The sequence below is a fragment of the Centruroides vittatus genome, unplaced genomic scaffold (genome assembly GCF_030686945.1).
Source record: "Centruroides vittatus isolate TY-2023 unplaced genomic scaffold, ASM3068694v2 contig_329, whole genome shotgun sequence".
In the NCBI taxonomy this organism is placed as follows: Eukaryota; Metazoa; Arthropoda; class Arachnida; order Scorpiones; family Buthidae; genus Centruroides; species Centruroides vittatus.
In genome coordinates, this window is record NW_027122113.1 from 2,991,858 (window position 1) to 3,009,409 (window position 17,552).

General features: G+C 28.1%; 1 protein-coding gene across 1 annotated transcript; it reads left to right on the top strand.

The window, feature by feature from the left end:
• The first annotated feature begins 3,854 nt into the window (after positions 1 to 3,854).
• LOC136973783 (carbohydrate sulfotransferase 11-like) lies at positions 3,855 to 16,132 on the top strand. Its single transcript, XM_067268543.1, has 4 exons — positions 3,855 to 4,035; positions 12,154 to 12,191; positions 12,268 to 12,435; positions 14,796 to 16,132. Exons 1-4 carry the CDS (start codon positions 3,948 to 3,950, stop codon positions 15,462 to 15,464), a joined length of 963 nt encoding a protein of 320 aa, XP_067124644.1. The 5' UTR covers positions 3,855 to 3,947; the 3' UTR covers positions 15,465 to 16,132.
• Positions 16,133 to 17,552: the final 1,420 nt, after the last annotated feature.

Consider the following 17,552-nt stretch of genomic DNA (forward strand, 5'->3'; position numbering starts at 1 on the left):
TTAATGTCGATCCGAACAAAGACGTACTAAAAGAATTATATAATTTAATATCATCAATATTTACGGTACCATCTACCAGTGGGTCTGTTGAGCGCAGTTTTTCGACCACGGAGAAAATTCATACATTGGCCAGGAACACTGGGTCGGAGGAAAAATTGTCGTCGCTAGCGTTGCTTTCGATAGAAAAAGAGCTTTTAAATACGTTGATGGAGTCGCGACCAGCGACTTTCATGATAAAGTAATTAACGACTTTGCGGGAAAAATCGCCGAATAGAATTAGTTTATAAAAAATTTAAAAAAACAAGTTTTTCTGTCATTGTTTGTATCATATCAATTTGTATTATGCATGTATTATTTGTATTTTACAACTAAAATACACAAATTGTTTATTTTTGTCATTTCCAGTATTTGTTTAAAACTTTTATGGAAATGTCATGTACCGGACAGGTCTGACCCGTTACGAAAGAGGCGAGAAAACGGTTAATTTAGAGTAGAATTTATTAGTTTAAAAAAACATAGGTAAAAGACGTTTGTAGTCGGACACCCATTGTTTATATCAAACTGCCAGGCAGAAACCATAAATCGCGGAAGGAAGTCGTCCTATGATCGATGGAAGATCGAATTCATCTTCTATTTTGACTTTTCTCCGGCTCCAGGTAAGAGTCTCGTTACGCTTAGTAACCAGGGACCACCACTCGGGAAGCGTGATTGAGGGAGAGTGACCAATCAAATGGACGAAAGAAAGAACGGAGATTGATATAATCTTCGACAATCCCACCACGCACGTACGAATGGACCCTAGATCATTACTGACGCGCAATTAACTGATTGCCCCTGGAAGTCGGCTTCTTACAGAAACACAGCTTCCCTATCATCAAACGTCACGGCACGCCACTGGTGTTTTCTATTCATAATTATAAATTATAAATGCTTTGTTTAAAATTACTAGATAAAAGTGAAAATAGATTTATGAATAGACACCTTTTTAAAAATTAATTATTCTCTAAAAAATTAATATTGTAAGATTAACAGATGGAACTACGAATAAAATAACACATAGGAAGACTTAAAATTTGATTTTTTTCCACTGAGAGAATGCTATTATTAGTAATAATTGAACGTTTTGTAATTTGCATAAGTATATAGCCTAAAAACATTACTTACATGACATACGCAACCATCATATTGTCTGGATATTATTTTGGAAAGAATACTTAGAAATAACCAGATCTATGACAGTTATAATATATAGAACTATTAGGCTTAATGTTCCTTTCTGAACCACTCATTATAGTGTACTTAACGGTATTTTCCATTTCATATTTCTGTTTCTATTCGTTAAAATCACTAAATGAATTATATGTCTGAATATTATTAGATATAAAAATGTCATCTTCCTTGCCGAAATGTGACAATATTTTTTTTTCTGATATTCACTTAAACACAAAGTACATTTAAATATTTTTCAGCTTCTATCCTTGCTATGATCCTTTTCATGCTTCTCTTTCATGCTTAAATTTATATTTTAATTGGCATATAGTGTAGTCCATTATTAACTAAGACTGAACAAAGACAAGACCCACGTGTAACCACGACCCGAAACTGACAACTCCAGTTCCTGCGATTGGTTCTGTTCGCCATAACGCCTTATTTAGAACTAAGATTTACCAAGGCTCTAGACGTTTGTGACTTGACTAATGTGTCACTTGTAGGAAAGATGGGTGAGTGTAGTCTCCCACGTTCATTCTTCCAAAAGTAGGACATTTGCTGTTTTTGTTTAAAGGACAGAGGACGGAGGACTGGAGGTCAAATTGTAGGACATGTCCTCCCAAAGTAGGACGTTTGGTAACCCTACCTTAGAACCTTCTTTTGCCTGAATACGTTCGATACAGTTGGACATGAGGCGTATGCTGTAGCAAAGAGACACGCTATCCTGCGACTGATTTGACACAAATGTTGCAACTATGTTCTAGATCTCTCACACTCTTAGATTCCAAGTTGGTACCTTATCTGGTTTAACGAATGCTCAATGCACGACAAATCTGGGGACCGAGCAGGCCAGTGTAGTGGAGTCATTTCTGGAAAAGTAACTGTGCGTTTCTGATCATTGCCTTGAAAAATGGCTGTTTGCAGTCTTGCCACGAAAGGCAACACGAGAGAAGAACTTCCTGAATGTACCCCTGTACCATGACGTCACTCATACTACTAGAAGTGACGGCTTTCCATACCAGCTCACCAGCAGTGGGAGCAATATACCATTCAATAGTGAATGTGGGATTGAAGCGGTCACAAACTCCAAGTCCTCTAACAAGGTAGTCGTCCTAGTTCTTTTTGGTTCCCAAACAGAACTAGGATTCGATACTTGCCAGTCCAAAGCAGCCCTTACTTCTCTGTCATTTTTGATACTTAATTAATACATTTCAAATGGTTCCGTCTCAAATATTTTTTTCATTTTATTTATTTTATAATTGCATATGTAATTAATTGCTAAGGGGAACCAGCTATTATTTATAGTGCCGGGCTACAATTTTATAGTGCGTTACAATGCAGAGCTGCAATTTTTTGTCACAGTTCTCTCAATTTTAGTGGTATTTTGCCCCTGTACATCATACTTTTCCTGTTAACAATAGGGTCATGCCGGTCTTCTCTGTTTTTCGACTTTTCTCTCATCACGGATTATTTGCATGGACCAGTAATTAAATGCGACTACGAATTACGCTTATTTATTACGTTTACATATGCTTATCTAGAGTTACTATACGTACAATAACTCTAGATTATTATTTAAATGTCATCCGTAATCAACTATGCCAGCATCAGTAAGATCAAATATTTTTCTTCGGACCGGCGGTTGAAAAATACTGATCTAATTAACTTCGTTCAAGAAAAAATTTTTGAATTGAAATAACGTGACTTTCGGTTTGCATCGGAAGTTCGTATATAGTTAATCGGGGTCTCCTGTCCCTTAGCTATCCATATCCTTCTAAACTGCATATGGGTTAACGACATGTTTTTAGCGGTAACATGCGGGATAAAGGTGGTTTGGATTATGAAACGTTTTTATTTTCGCTTTAGCAATTTTCTACAGATTACATGCAGGGATTTTCAGTACGCGCGACAGTTTTACTCCAAAATAATAACATTAATGACTTTAAGCGCCCCACTAGGCAGATGCGTTTCATAGTTTGAAAACCACTGTAAATTTTAAGCCTCTGAACCAAGAAGTTTTAGGACTAAAATAAATTATATAGTAAAATTGGAATAATTGGACATGTAGCTAGCAGTTTTGATGTGGAAAATTTTGCAAGTGTTCGAACTTTAAACAAGATGGCGATAGACGACAGCAGCGGTAATCTACTTATATTGACATCTCAAATATGTCATAAAATGAATCTGACAAAGTCTAATAAATAAAGAGACTTTCGAAGTCTCTGCATAATTATTAGAAAATTAATAAATTCAATATAAAATTTGCTTATCCGTTCGGATAATATCTATATATTTCTAACGTCAATTTGACGTCATTTTTAAAATTGTTAATTATAAAATTGAAAAGATGATGTCAACTTGACGTAAAAATATGCGTTAAAGCGCCCGAAGTTATAGTTTTGTTTATATATATTATATAATAATATTAATAATATATTAGTAATATAATATATATAGTGTATTTATAATGTTATTAATTGTAATGCCTAATTTTGAAATAAAAAATATTAAAATAAAAAAATAAAAAAGTGGTTATTTTAATTTTAATTTCAAGCATATTTATTAAAATTTTATAATTAAAATTTATTTATATATTTGTTTAAATTTATGTTAGAAATGGCCCGGGGAGATTTACATCTGGTGTTCATTCAGTTAAATCTCACGTCAACAAAGATGGCGGAAATGTGATGTCTGTAGGAAGCGAGAGGCTCGTTTGACGAGCGCCATATGATAAAGAAATGACATCATGCGGAAGATTCGGTCGTTTTCGTCTCGTAATCTTTTTACTGGCATCGGTCATTGCTCTTTATTTTTATCAACATAAAGGTAAACCTTTGCCTTTTAAATGCCAAAAGTAATTATAAACTTCATGTTGTTACCTTATTTTGACAAGGAAAATACTTATATTAACATTACATTAACATACATTAAATCCCATACTCAATCTAAATCATATTTATACAACTTACCTTGATTTTCCTGCTGTAAATAATTAAATATTTAATTTAAACTGGAATTATAATATTGTAAATAGCCTATATATATCTTCAGTAGTGTAAATGTATTTGAGATTTGCAATGTATTATATGAAGAAAATAATAAATTAATAAACTGTATTCACTTCCAATGAATACAGTTTATTTTCTTCATACAATGCTCTATAAATGCTGTATTGAAAACAATTGATTATTCTTTTCTTAAAATAATAAAGGATTAATCAATTGTAAATCTAGCAGTTTTTAATACAGTATTTATGTCACTTTCATTGAATACAGCTTGTTTTCTCTGTACAATATATTGTTGATCTCGAATACATTTACGCTACTCGAGATACACTTAGAATATTCTTATCGCGGTTTAAAATGCATATTTATTTATTTACGGTAGGAAAGTCTAGATAAGGTGTATAAATATGATTTAGATTGAGTATAGAATTTAATGTGTTAACACACATTAAATGTAATATTAATGTAATATTATACCTTTTTTCAAATATTTAAAAAAATATGTTTTGCATACAGATATGAAAATTCTGTATGTATCTTAATGTATTTAATATTGATCTCAATTTTTTTTTGCTTTGCAAAATAAGTTTTTTGCTTTATTTATAATAATTTGTAATGAATGTATATCTCAAAGGCATTGTAACTAGAACAAAAAATTTTATCTAAATATTTTTTACTCTATCATCATAGTCCGCCTTTGCAAAAAAGACATTACGTTGCAAAAATTTGTTCTATTACAGGAATGAAAGTTATAAAAAGAAAAACATACAAATCATCGTGACTTTCTTTGCAGGTAGAATCATTTATATTTGAAAGGAAAATGAAATTTAAAATAAAAAAAATTGGAATTATTTGTTGTGATGTTGTCACAATGCCAGGCTACAATTTTTAATTGTATTTCAATTTAAAAATTAATTGGAGCTTCTGGCCCCCTAAGCTTTTCGTATCGTGTTTTGATTTTCGTCTATCTAACTCTATTCTTGAGATTAACAAAGGATGGCCTACAGAAAGATGGCAGTGGGGATTTATAGGTGTGCAATTTGAAAATTGCAACCAAAAAATGAATTATTGTATTCCTTATATTAAGTCATAAACTTTATTTTTTAAATTAAATGCTTTTTAATGATTGGAAAGGGGATATTAGCAAGTTAGAATGCTAAAACATTAGAAGATGTGAATACTCTTTTGAGTAAAAAACAAAAATTAGTCTTTAAAGTGGAGAAGGATGCATAAATATTTTCTGATGAATCTAAACATGTATGGCATCATAATTTAAAATTATGGTACTGTACATGTTTAGATTCATTAGAAAATATTTATACCATAGTTTAAAATTATGGTGAATTATAGAATATGTACTGAATATGAATAAATAATATCTTATAAAATTTAATGTTAATCTAGCATATTAAATTTTATTAGAATTCTCAATTAAAAATAATAATACATTTTTTAATAAAATAATTTTTTTGAAATAATAATAATTATTATTATTTTATTCTATAATAAAAAATAATAATTTATTAATTATCTTAAATGATACGTCTATAAAACAATATAGTTTTACAGTTTTAGAAACCAGAAAACTATGGAAATTCTTGGAGACGTAAAATATCTGAGTATGAAAATAGGAAATAATTATAATTTATAAGATCAAAAATCATATTTCATATAAAATTTGCTAATTATTCTTTAGAATAACATTTAAGATATTTTGATCTTTAATTTTATTATAAGTTTAATTTTTATTGTATGATGCAAATAAAAAGAAAAAACAAATATATAATTGAAAAATAATAATAATAAACTATAGAAATAAATAAATTTTATTTAAATCTAGAGCCACCTTTAATAAAATCAGGTATAACTAACTTTTAATTCAAAAACAATAATAACTTTTAGAATTACATAGTATTTTATTATAAATTTATTACATAAATATTTAGTAAGAACATAAATTAGTATACAAATAAAAATATTATATTTGTTAAAGCCAAATGATTGCTGAATTATTGGCTATAATGTGACTATGTAATTAATGAAATACCAAATAATTTTCTAGAGGTAGGCAATTATGTAGTATTTAATTAATTATGTAGCCATATTATAGACCAATAATTCGGCAATTGTTTGGCTTTAACTACAAATTGGGTTTGTGAGTTGATGTTTATTTGTAGTTATATTTGTTTATCTATAAAACCTTAATTTATTAGATGTATTTTTTTTTTTTTTTAATGATATTTGAAATTGGATATAACAATATTATTAAAGACAGAAGGTAACGCTCAAAACTAAGTTGAATGAGAGCATTTGTTCACCAGTGGTCTGAAGGGCCAATTCTGCTTGTCCCAATTATTTTTCAAAATAAAAATATAACAAGTAGCTCTAACACGAGAACTTGTCATTGAACTGAACTCCTACAGAAAACCTTCAAATAACAATGTTAATTTTTTTTTATTGACAATGCTGATATTAATATTTACTAAATTTTTTATATTTGAGTAAGAAAGACATTGTTAGATGGATTTTTTTCATATGCAAAGAAAAAGAAATTTAAATGGTTTTTACATTAAGTTTAAATTGTGTTTATTGATGACTTAATTATATGAACTGTTGGTACAACTTACTTCTGCTCCTTTCTATTTCTTTCTTTCAGAAATTGAATTATTTTATTTTTTGTATTTTTTAAATTATATTATTGATTTTTAAAAAGAAAAAAGGAAAGAAAATTGAAGTCGTAAAAGTTACTGAAAATTTAATGATAAAAAATATAAACTTCAAATAATTGTGATAAAAATGTTAATTTAAATATTCTTGAAAAATAAAATTATCAATATGATAGTATGATAATTAACTATGCAAAAATGTACAGTACAATACAGTACTTATTTAAAAACAAAAATCATGTCATAAAAACTCATATTACATTTGAAAGAATATTAAGCAGATAGAGACTATAAATTATTTAGTAAGACAGACTAATTATTTAATGAGAATTGTAATTAGATATAATTATTAGTAAATAAGATAATTATTTCATTGTTAATAATTACAATTAAATTTACATAAATATTTTTCTTAAAGTTCTCAACAGAGAATATGTCAGCTATATAATTTAAAATAATTACAATAATTTATTATAAAAAAATAGTAAAATCTTCATTTCTAGAGGGGTAATATAAATCACTTTAATTATAAAATATTAACAATTTCTGTTAATATTAAATTATTAATTATTTGTTCATAGCCAATAACAGCTTAATAAAACTATCATAATAATGCTTAACTGTTTGAGAACATGATAAATATAACTCTTTTGGGACAAAAAAGTTTGTATTCTGTAAACTGTATTCATTAGGCAAAATTTAATTCTACAAGAATTGCAAAAATATCAAAAGATCCCATGAATAACTTTTTGCTAGATTTTTTTTATTCATTGAAACTTGGCCTTTATAATAATGAATTACTCACAAAAATTAATAAATATAATTTAAACATATAAAAAATTAAAGATGAAAATATATTAGTATCCTAAACACCATTTGAAATATTGTTTCAAAGTACTGTATATGCTTAGAGCATGTACTGTACATACAATACTTTGAAACAATATTTCACTCTCCAGAGAGTTATTGCCAAAAATTTGGGAGTTTCTCTTTTAGTATTAAAAGATGTTTTATTCCATTTATGGTCTCATTTTGAAGCATCATTCATAATCCACCATGATCAAAATTTGAATGCTAAAAAAAACGTTAAAAAAGTAATGCTTTGCTATACTCAAAGCATTTCTTTTTTAACCTTCTTAACAGTTGACAGTGTAATTTGGATCATATTACTTATTTGATGGTCTTCTGATGTGTTGACAGGAGAAATAAAATTGGGTCATTGTTTCACCACTGAATACCATTTTTTCTTAATTTTTTGCAACCCAGTCTTTTTACACATTACAAAAGGCTAACCTATCACAAATATTTTTGGGCGATAGAGAATGTTTCCTTGCCGGTTGGTATAGTTTTAAGCCAGAATCAAATAGTCAACATCTTACCATTCATGTACTGATACCATGTCATCTTTTGGGAAGTTTAATTTTAACTGATATTGAGTTTATCAGTATAAGGCTGTAGATGACATCTTGACAATCCTCAGTATATTCTGTCTTCTCTTAAAGATGTGATCTGTGGTCTTCCTGATTGACAATGAAATGCAAAATTTTCAAGTTTATCATCATCTTTTACAGTTTTGTAAACAGCAGATAAGGACATTTTAAGTTTTTTAGCAATTTTTCTGTAGGTTATGAAGAATAGCAGCTTAGACTTACTTCACTACTTAATTGTGGATTTATTCCCATTTTCAAACACAACGTCAAACTTAATGATTTTACAAGAAATATACCACTATTCCAGTTTAAATATTGCTGTACATGTCATTTCATGCCCATGACATATTTCAACCAATAACATCTGTATGCATATTACAATAATAGCAATAACTATTTCATTCCATGTTTTCAAACTTTCAGTCATGTCTATATATTAGCTATATACAGTTTTCTAAAGAGATCACTGCCAGTATGCATATATAGAACTTTTATATTATTTTTTCTGAGCAACTGCCAGTAAAGCATACCAGCATGTTCTGGCTAAAAATATCCCTGGTTATACACATTCATACATAGTATATGTATTGTATAATGTTTTCAAGGTAAGTTATTCTCATAAATTGAGGGTAACCATTATTTATATAGAATTGTCTCATCTATCTAGATTCTAGAAGGATGTAGAAAAAGCTTTGGAACAGAATATCTTGTGAAAGGTTCTCTAGACTTAAGTTTCTTGAGATTTTTGATGAGGATAGTCTACAAGTCATCCAAGATATTTGAGATTTCTGGTTGAAATTGTATCTAATATTTTATGATATTTATTTATAAAATACATATATATTCAAATACTAGGAAAGATTTATTAATTACATAAATTGATTTATCAATTGTAATACATGGAAAAATCATCAACTAGAGAACTAATTATCATTTTGGAGGAATTTGTAAAATTCAGCTATCCTGACAGTAAATAGAGATAGCGTGTATAGATATTGATATATTTAAATAAGTTTACTATCATTTAAATATATGAAAATCAGCAGCTACTAGATTCGATTAGTTTAATCTCTAATATTTTGGCTAAACTCCAACATTGACAGTTAAAATCCATCATTGAATAGTTTTCCTTTTATTTTTGATTGGTAATTTATGTCACATTTGTTGAAATGACAAATCTAATTGTCTTATTAGCAAAATGTTTAAAATATTATTAAGATAAAAAAGAAATTATTTTTTATCTTTATGATATGTTATCTTTATACAGTATTTACTTTCAGCATTTTCATTAAAAACAATAATGCTTAATCATATGAGCAAATATTATTAGATTTTTCTTCCATTTTCGGAGAATTGAATAAAAAATGCACTCAAATAAATGAATTAATTTCCCTCATTTAAGCATTGTCTTTGATTATTTTTTCATGTATTTCAAATACAAATGTTTTCAAGTATTTAAACATTGTTTTATGACTTAAATCAGTTCAATGCTTTAATTTGTTGGTTTTTGTCTTGAACCCATTTTCTAATAATTTAATTCGCTTCTAAATTAATTCACTTTTGTATCTTTACTATTAAAAATTAATTTTAATAATTATGGTAATGAAATAATGTGAAAAAGATTAAAACAGTGCCAATGTTTTTGTGTATATCTGGTCTTAATAAAGTTTATCATTTTATTAATTAAATGATAAAACAAAATTATATTTTAATGAGATGATAGTATTTGTTACTGGACATATTTTGAAGAAGTCTACTGTAAATATTGGTGGTAATTTTTCAGCATAATCAGATCATTTTAATGTTGCATTTTGGATCACATATCAATGTAAATATTATATAATCAAAGGATAATTGTACTAGATTCACTTGCTTTTCCTACTTTTTAATAGGAAAGTAGAAAATATCCTACTTTTCTAATTACTTTCCTGCTGTTATATATAAGAGGGAAAGTATGGCAATCGGTCAGAAAAATGGCCCTGCAAGATTTTTATGTTTTTGGACTCAGGACACCTTGAAACATCAAAAAATGCAAAAAAAATATGGGTGTTTTTTCTGTATGTATGGGTATGTGGGGAGAAATGATTTTGTTCACCTTGTTTGAAGCTTAATAACTCCTGTCCTTTTTGTTGAAAATTTCTGAAATTTTGCAGGGAGGTTTGCTTATGAGGGGGTTTGATTCTATTAAATTTTGATGATTAAAGGTCTAGGGGTGAGGAGATAAAGGAAGTTGTATGTATTTCCAGTAGAGTTGGACTTTATGACTATTTTACTTAATAAAATCGAAGACAGTCTGCCTTTGGGCAGACTTTGTCTTTGATTTTATTAATAATAATCTCCATCAGACAAAGAAATTTACAATTTTACTTGTTACTAGCATTTACAATTTTTTATAAAACCATCCCTAACCTCAAAATTAAGCTTTTTGCCATTTTATAATAGTTAAAAATATTTAAAATTAAATTATGATTATTAAATTTAATACGAGCTGATGCCTAACATCTTCCTCTAGGGTCAAATTTATTAGTAATGCATAATTATTATCACTAAATTACCGTATTTACTTGCATATAAGATGAGGTTTTAGTCATTTTTCATTGCTTCAAAAACCTAGGTCATCCTATAAGCACGAGCAAAAGATTCTTTGCATTTTGGAATAATTATTCTGAACCGTGTATTTGCATTTTTTTACCAGATGCTTATCCTCTTGGGTTTAAAAACAAAGGTATTTTATCTGGGTCGTTTGAATTGTTCTTGTGTATTGTCAGGAGTAAAGATGAATAACAATAAGAAAAACAAAGTTTTTGAATTGAATTGCAGATTGAAATTCCAAAATCACACAGGAGCCGGATATAAGTTTCAATCCATTCCCATTAAAAACAATGATAATTCGGAAATCAGAATTTGGAGAAACTCGTAAGTGTAATCGACGGAGAGTGGATTCGTCTGTTAAGAATTGGCAGAAAAGGTTCCTGATTCTCCAGCTTTTTACAAACAAATTATGTTGTCGATTTTACAAGATTTTTCCTAAAAGTTTAAAATTCCAGTAATTTTTGTGGGACAATGTGTGCATTTATGTGCATTTGGTATTTCATTTGTGATTCAATGAAATAAAATGAGAATTATATTAATAAATCTAATTTTCTTTATTTTGATCTTTAAAGTCGCACCTCGTCCTATATGCGAGATCGTCTTATACGTGAGTAAGTATGGTATATCCTGATGATATACAGCAGTTGAAGTAGTTAAAAATATAAAATTTTTTAAAATAAAATATGATAACAGATGGCTCCACCAAATGTTGCTGGGAAAGTTAAGCAACTCGTTGTTGGATTTTTTATCTTTAATTCAGGATCAGTTCCGTTTTTCTAAATGAAGATTTCCCAAATCAGACTTTAGTGTTAAGAATCTCTGGAAATACAGTTTATCACAAACACTTAAAGCTCACCATTATCCAAACACCGGGGAGAAATCATCACTTTGAATCTCTGGAATTTTTCATGAATGGTCTACTCTGGATATGTCAGAGTAGACCAATCATACCCTGTCTCTTGTCTGGCCTCTGTCATTGTGGGTCTGGCTGAATGCATAATTTTCTTTCTACAGAAAATCATTTTATCCACTGATCAGAAATGTGCAAATAGAATCTTGAGAAGTAACTTTTCTTATATCATGTGAAGACATCTTTCTTATGAAGAAAATATTTTATTGAACCAAATATATATTTTGTAATGCAGCATAAAAATATTAATATACAGTGAAAAATTATTTACCTTGTATTATAATTTTTAAATTTTATTAGAATTACGTAAAATTATATTTATAGAATTTATCATATTTCAGGAAATAATTCAACCAAAGTTAAAATCCCAGACAGATTAGTAAGTACTTTTGAATTAATGAACTACTAAGTTTTTTATGACATTTTAATATATATTTATTATTATTTCCATTTAGAAAAAGTTGCAATTAACTGAACAAGAACAGATTAGAAGAAAAAATCATATTAATAAATTATGTAATGAATTTGGTTATAATATCAGCATAAGTAACATAACTTCTACTCTCTTGGATCATTTAATTGTTGACGACGAACACAAACTCATATATTGCTATGTACCAAAGGTAACTTTTATTTTAAAATTTATTTATGATATTTATTTATATTTATTTTCTTTTGAGCGAGTATTAAAATTGAAGGTAGAAATCAAAGTATTCAGAAGAAAATTGGAAAATGCTATAATGTTTTTTTGAAGTTTGATTTTTCAGGAGTTAAAAATAATTCATCAAAGGAATAACTATTAATTAATGGGTCAATTTTATATTTGTAAATACATTCTGATGGATGATTAACAGTTTACTTTACAGTTTTTTAGAATATTGAAGATGTTTAAAACATTTTCAAACTTTCTTTTAGATACTGTTCAATCATATATTAGAATATTTGATCTTTTTCATTTCAAAAATACATTTACAGAATATTTATTGAGAAGAGATTGAACACATTAACACAAGAAATAAAAATGATATTACAGAACATAGTCAGTATTTGAAATGATTATTTTAAAATAAACTCTAGATAATACATTTCAATTCTGAACAAGCATACAGAATATGGAACAAATAAGTACCTCTTCACCTTCATTATTAGTACAATTTGGATTGGTTTTCTTCTTCTTCTTTGGGTTATTTTTATGTATAACTACTGATATCAGATGATAGAATTCTACAGAATCTTAGATTTGCATAACTACCATAGATGGGCTGCATAGGAAATAATTTACATTCTTTTCTGAAAGATATTCTATTTAATAAATCACATTAATATAAAACATAAGATAATGAAAAACAGACAAATGGATGTTCATTTGTTTTACGATTTACTTTTCTACAATGTTCTGGATACCATTCATTAAGTCAGAATCCAAACCTAAATAGCAAACATCGATAAGAAAATTTGATGGCTTTTGTCTTGATTGCTATCATATTTTCCCGAAATCATCTATGATTGTTACAGTTATAGGTTGACCATATGTACTGTTTTGAACAGGACATTATCATTTTTTCCTGTCTTGACTGTCCTGCTGTTTTAGTAAAATTTTCACTTTTGTCCTGTTTTCGAAAATGAAAAACGTAGCTTTCTAGTTTATATTAAACACATTTGTATATTGTATTCTAAACTCGAGATTTCTTAGAAAATGTTTATTCTCCTGTAATAAAGGATCATAAATTAGAACGAATAATGTTGAGGAAGATCCATGGATGGCAAGAAATACAGAATCATTTCAACAAATCTAAGGAACACATTATATAAATAGTGTACTGTCTGTCTACCAAAGTATACAGACTTAGGGTTGGGTAAGGGTATACGAGGGACCTTACAATTAGAACACACTTTACTGAATGGTTATCAACAAACTTTATAACACTAATGATCATATACACATACAAACTCGTGTGAATTAAACTTAACCGTTACTGTTACGTGACAATTCAGAGGTTACTGACGCTTAATCTTAAGGATATCTAATACATGAGTACAAGCTAATATCAGGATGATGATAAATTATTTACAAATATGTACAAGGATGAGTGATCGATGCTGATCCACTGAGAGACATGAGTTAATAACAGCCCTAACAATTATTGTAGAAGCTCTGTGTGCGACTTTCCTGTTCGGAGTCCACCCGTTGATTCTCAAGACAATAATCTAGTATGTAGATTAATCTGGTTATGTCCTTCCTTAGTATCAATTGAGTCACTCAATTTCTTAATGTTCTGATGTTGATGCAAGTGGATCAAGTGGATTTCAAACTCCGTACCGTCGGTTCTTTGTTTCCTTCACCTTGCATGTCTGACCCTTACCTCTCCTTCCTTACTGCTCCGGTAATCCTAATTCTCCCCAGTCGTTCAGAGCAAAAAGGTGTACACACATGGTGCGAGCTTACCTTTATAACTTCCTGCCAACTGGGACACTTATGACGAACACGTGACACCAGTTGCCCAATCACGAGTCATGTAACGCTACCATCCAGATGGTACGTGACAAACGGAATTCGGAATTATTTTTTTTTTTTTTTTTACAAACACAATTCAGACATGATGTGGATTAACCAAAACTTACACTTACATTACAATGGCAGGATAACATAATACATACATTAGTTGCAAAACACTACAATAGAAACAGATGAAATTCAGTTATTTCAGTTTGATCAGGGAGCAAGCTAGTTTACCTAAGAAATAAAATAAAAGTATTGTAAACATACATATCTGAATGATATGAATGAGTGATGAATTATTTAAGAACTTTTAAATAAGTGTGATTTTACAGAAAAATAAACTTGTTTTGCACTTTTGCATTGTTGATTTTATGATGATTGATGTATTTTATAATTTTCTTAAAAAATAATTTTACATTTGCAAAACATATTTATAAATATTGTTTAAAGCTTGTAAAAGTGTATTATATGTTATTTATGTAGGTTGCCTGTACAAACTGGAAGAGAATTCTCTTAGCTTTACAAAACGGTAATAAGAAAAATCTCCTAACCATAAGTGGAAATGAAACACATTCTTATGAATTTCTTACTCTACAAATGTTTTCCAAAGAAGAAATCTTAAAAAGACTAAATGAATACTTAAAATTTGTTTTTGTAAGACATCCTTATGAACGCCTACTGTCGGCCTACAGAAATAAATTTGAAAAAATTTATAGCACTTATTTTTGGAACAGATTTGGCCGAAAAATTATTAAACGATACCGACAGAATCCAGAGAAAACATCCTTAGATAAAGGACACGATGTAACTTTCCAAGAGTTTCTAAATTATGTGGGCGATTTAGATCGGACAAACAACAGAATAGCATTTAATGAACATTGGAGACCAATGTTTGATCTATGCTTCCCTTGCAGCATCAAGTATGATATAATAGGTAAATATCGGACTTTGGAAGACGACGCAGATTACACCCTGTGGCAAGCGGGACTGACAGAAATGGTTTTTCCCCAGAGGGATGCCAGTTATCGTTTCCAGCGATCTTCCGATCTGATGTCCACATATTACCGCAACATATCTCAAGAAACAATAGAAAAATTAAAACAGATATACAAGAATGACTTTGCGCTATTTGAATACAATGATTTTATATGATTATTTTATATGTCCATTTAAAGTAAATTAAGATATTGTATTATTAATTATTGAATACTTTTTAAAGCCAATTTATAGGTGTTTACTGTGATAATTATCACAAGTATTGAAGTAAATGAATGGTAATTGTTTAACCACTGCTAAAAGATACCTCCTTTTCCAGGATATCTTCTATATACTATAAATGAAGAATCTCTCTCAGTAAAGATATTATATATTGTGGGAGCCATTTAATATAAATTAATAGGATGTTGCAACAGGTTTTTTTTTAATATTTATTTTGCATTGACTTCCAAAGTATTACATTTGCTAGTAAAAAGTTACATTTTTAACAATACTCATTTTATTATTTGTTAAAAAAAAAAACTTGGAAATATTACCAAAGAATTTTTATATCTATTCTATAATGTTGTTACTGTTAATGTGTAATAGTGTATTTATAATAATGTAGTTTGCAAATAATTTATAAAAAGACTAAAACTTGGCATATATTAAAATGTCAGAGATCTTTGAATCTCCAAAAATTTATTAACGTATTTACATTAAAATTTTGTTACCACTGATATCTACAATAATTAATATGAAGTCAATTGAAATTTCAATAATTTTTTTCTATTTTGAATGAAAGTTAATTAATTGGATGACGATGATGAGTTATGATTTTTTTTTTAAATAAGTGTTCAACACTTATAGCACTAAAATGTTTAGTGTTTCAGTAAAATCATCAGTAACTTATGTCATTCTTTCTAAGAATATTTTTCAGTTTTGCCAGTTTGTTTTTGGATATTACTTAAATTTAATGTATTTATGAATCTCGGTTGTTATATTTTATAACTCTATTCTTAATTAATATCATACTATAAATTTTTATGGTAACTTAATGAATTTCAATTTATCTTTGATTGTTGTTAACTTGATGATAATTTCCTGTTTCTTGATAAGTATTAATTGTTAACAAAAATTTACAATAAGATTATTAATTTATATAAATACAAAACTTCTGAGATATGCACTAGAAAATAGAACAACTTTGTCAAAATTTAAATTTGCTTAGAAAGTTTTCTTCAGTTTCTATTTAGAGATTACCTGAAATGTAGTCAAATAGCTTACATTGATATTGATTTTTAATTTAATTTTTTTCTTACCTTTTCTTAGACTAATTCTCCAAATTTTTAAATAATGGAAAATGTTCTGTATTAATATTTTAATTATTTATTAAACACCAAAAATTCCTGAGTCTACTTCATCAATTCTTCATAAAGAGAATATTATTTAATTTGAGACTATAAAATTTTGCTTATAAGTTTGAATTTGCATTTGTTATATCATATAGAAAACTTAATTTAGTGTTACATAAATATGTTTATTAAAAACATTAAAATTGATTATGTCACATAACATAAAATAATATAACATACAATGCAAATTTTTACAAATAGTTTTCATTAGATGTTTTACAAAATTAAAAGGTATCTTGAAGCAGTCATCATACTAACTTAAATATAAACACTGTGCTATAAAGTAAAGGGTTTATAGGAGGGGTAGGGTGCATCCCGAGTCAAAGGGGATGCACCCGACACCTCTTAGAAGTTCTGAAACGTTTAACTGAGACACCCTATATAAGCTGGCATGATGACCGCTTCAAGATAGTCATAGCATAGCTATGGCAATTTTATGCTAAATAAAATTGTCACATCTATGCTTATACCAGTAAGATGTAAATTCTGTATAAATTTTTGTAAGCAATTTTACGAGAATCTTTTCTCTAACATCTTAAACACTTCACACATAAAGATGAAAATGATTATTGCATTTTAAGCATAAGTAACTAAAGATTATTCAGTAATTTATTGTTTAAAATGAAATGTATTATGTTAATATATTATGTTGTTAAATTGAAATGCAATAATCACTTTATCTAATTAATAAATTTAAAGTCACAAATTATCATCCCTGTATTATCATCATGTATTAGAATACAATTTTTCCTTTAAGTATCACTTCTAAATTGAAAATTATATATCTATAAATTATCTTATTTAATATAATACAAAAATTGCATTAGACAGCATCGTCAGTTGCTGTAAC

Coding starts and splice junctions, on each gene's coding strand:
- LOC136973783 (XM_067268543.1), top strand. CDS start 3,948: ATGACATCATGCGGAAGATTCGGTCGTTTTCGTCTCGTAATCTTTTTA. Junction 4,036..12,153: donor TTATTTTTATCAACATAAAG/GTAAACCTTTGC, acceptor ATCATATTTCAG/GAAATAATTCAACCAAAGTT. Junction 12,192..12,267: donor TTAAAATCCCAGACAGATTA/GTAAGTACTTTT, acceptor ATTTCCATTTAG/AAAAAGTTGCAATTAACTGA.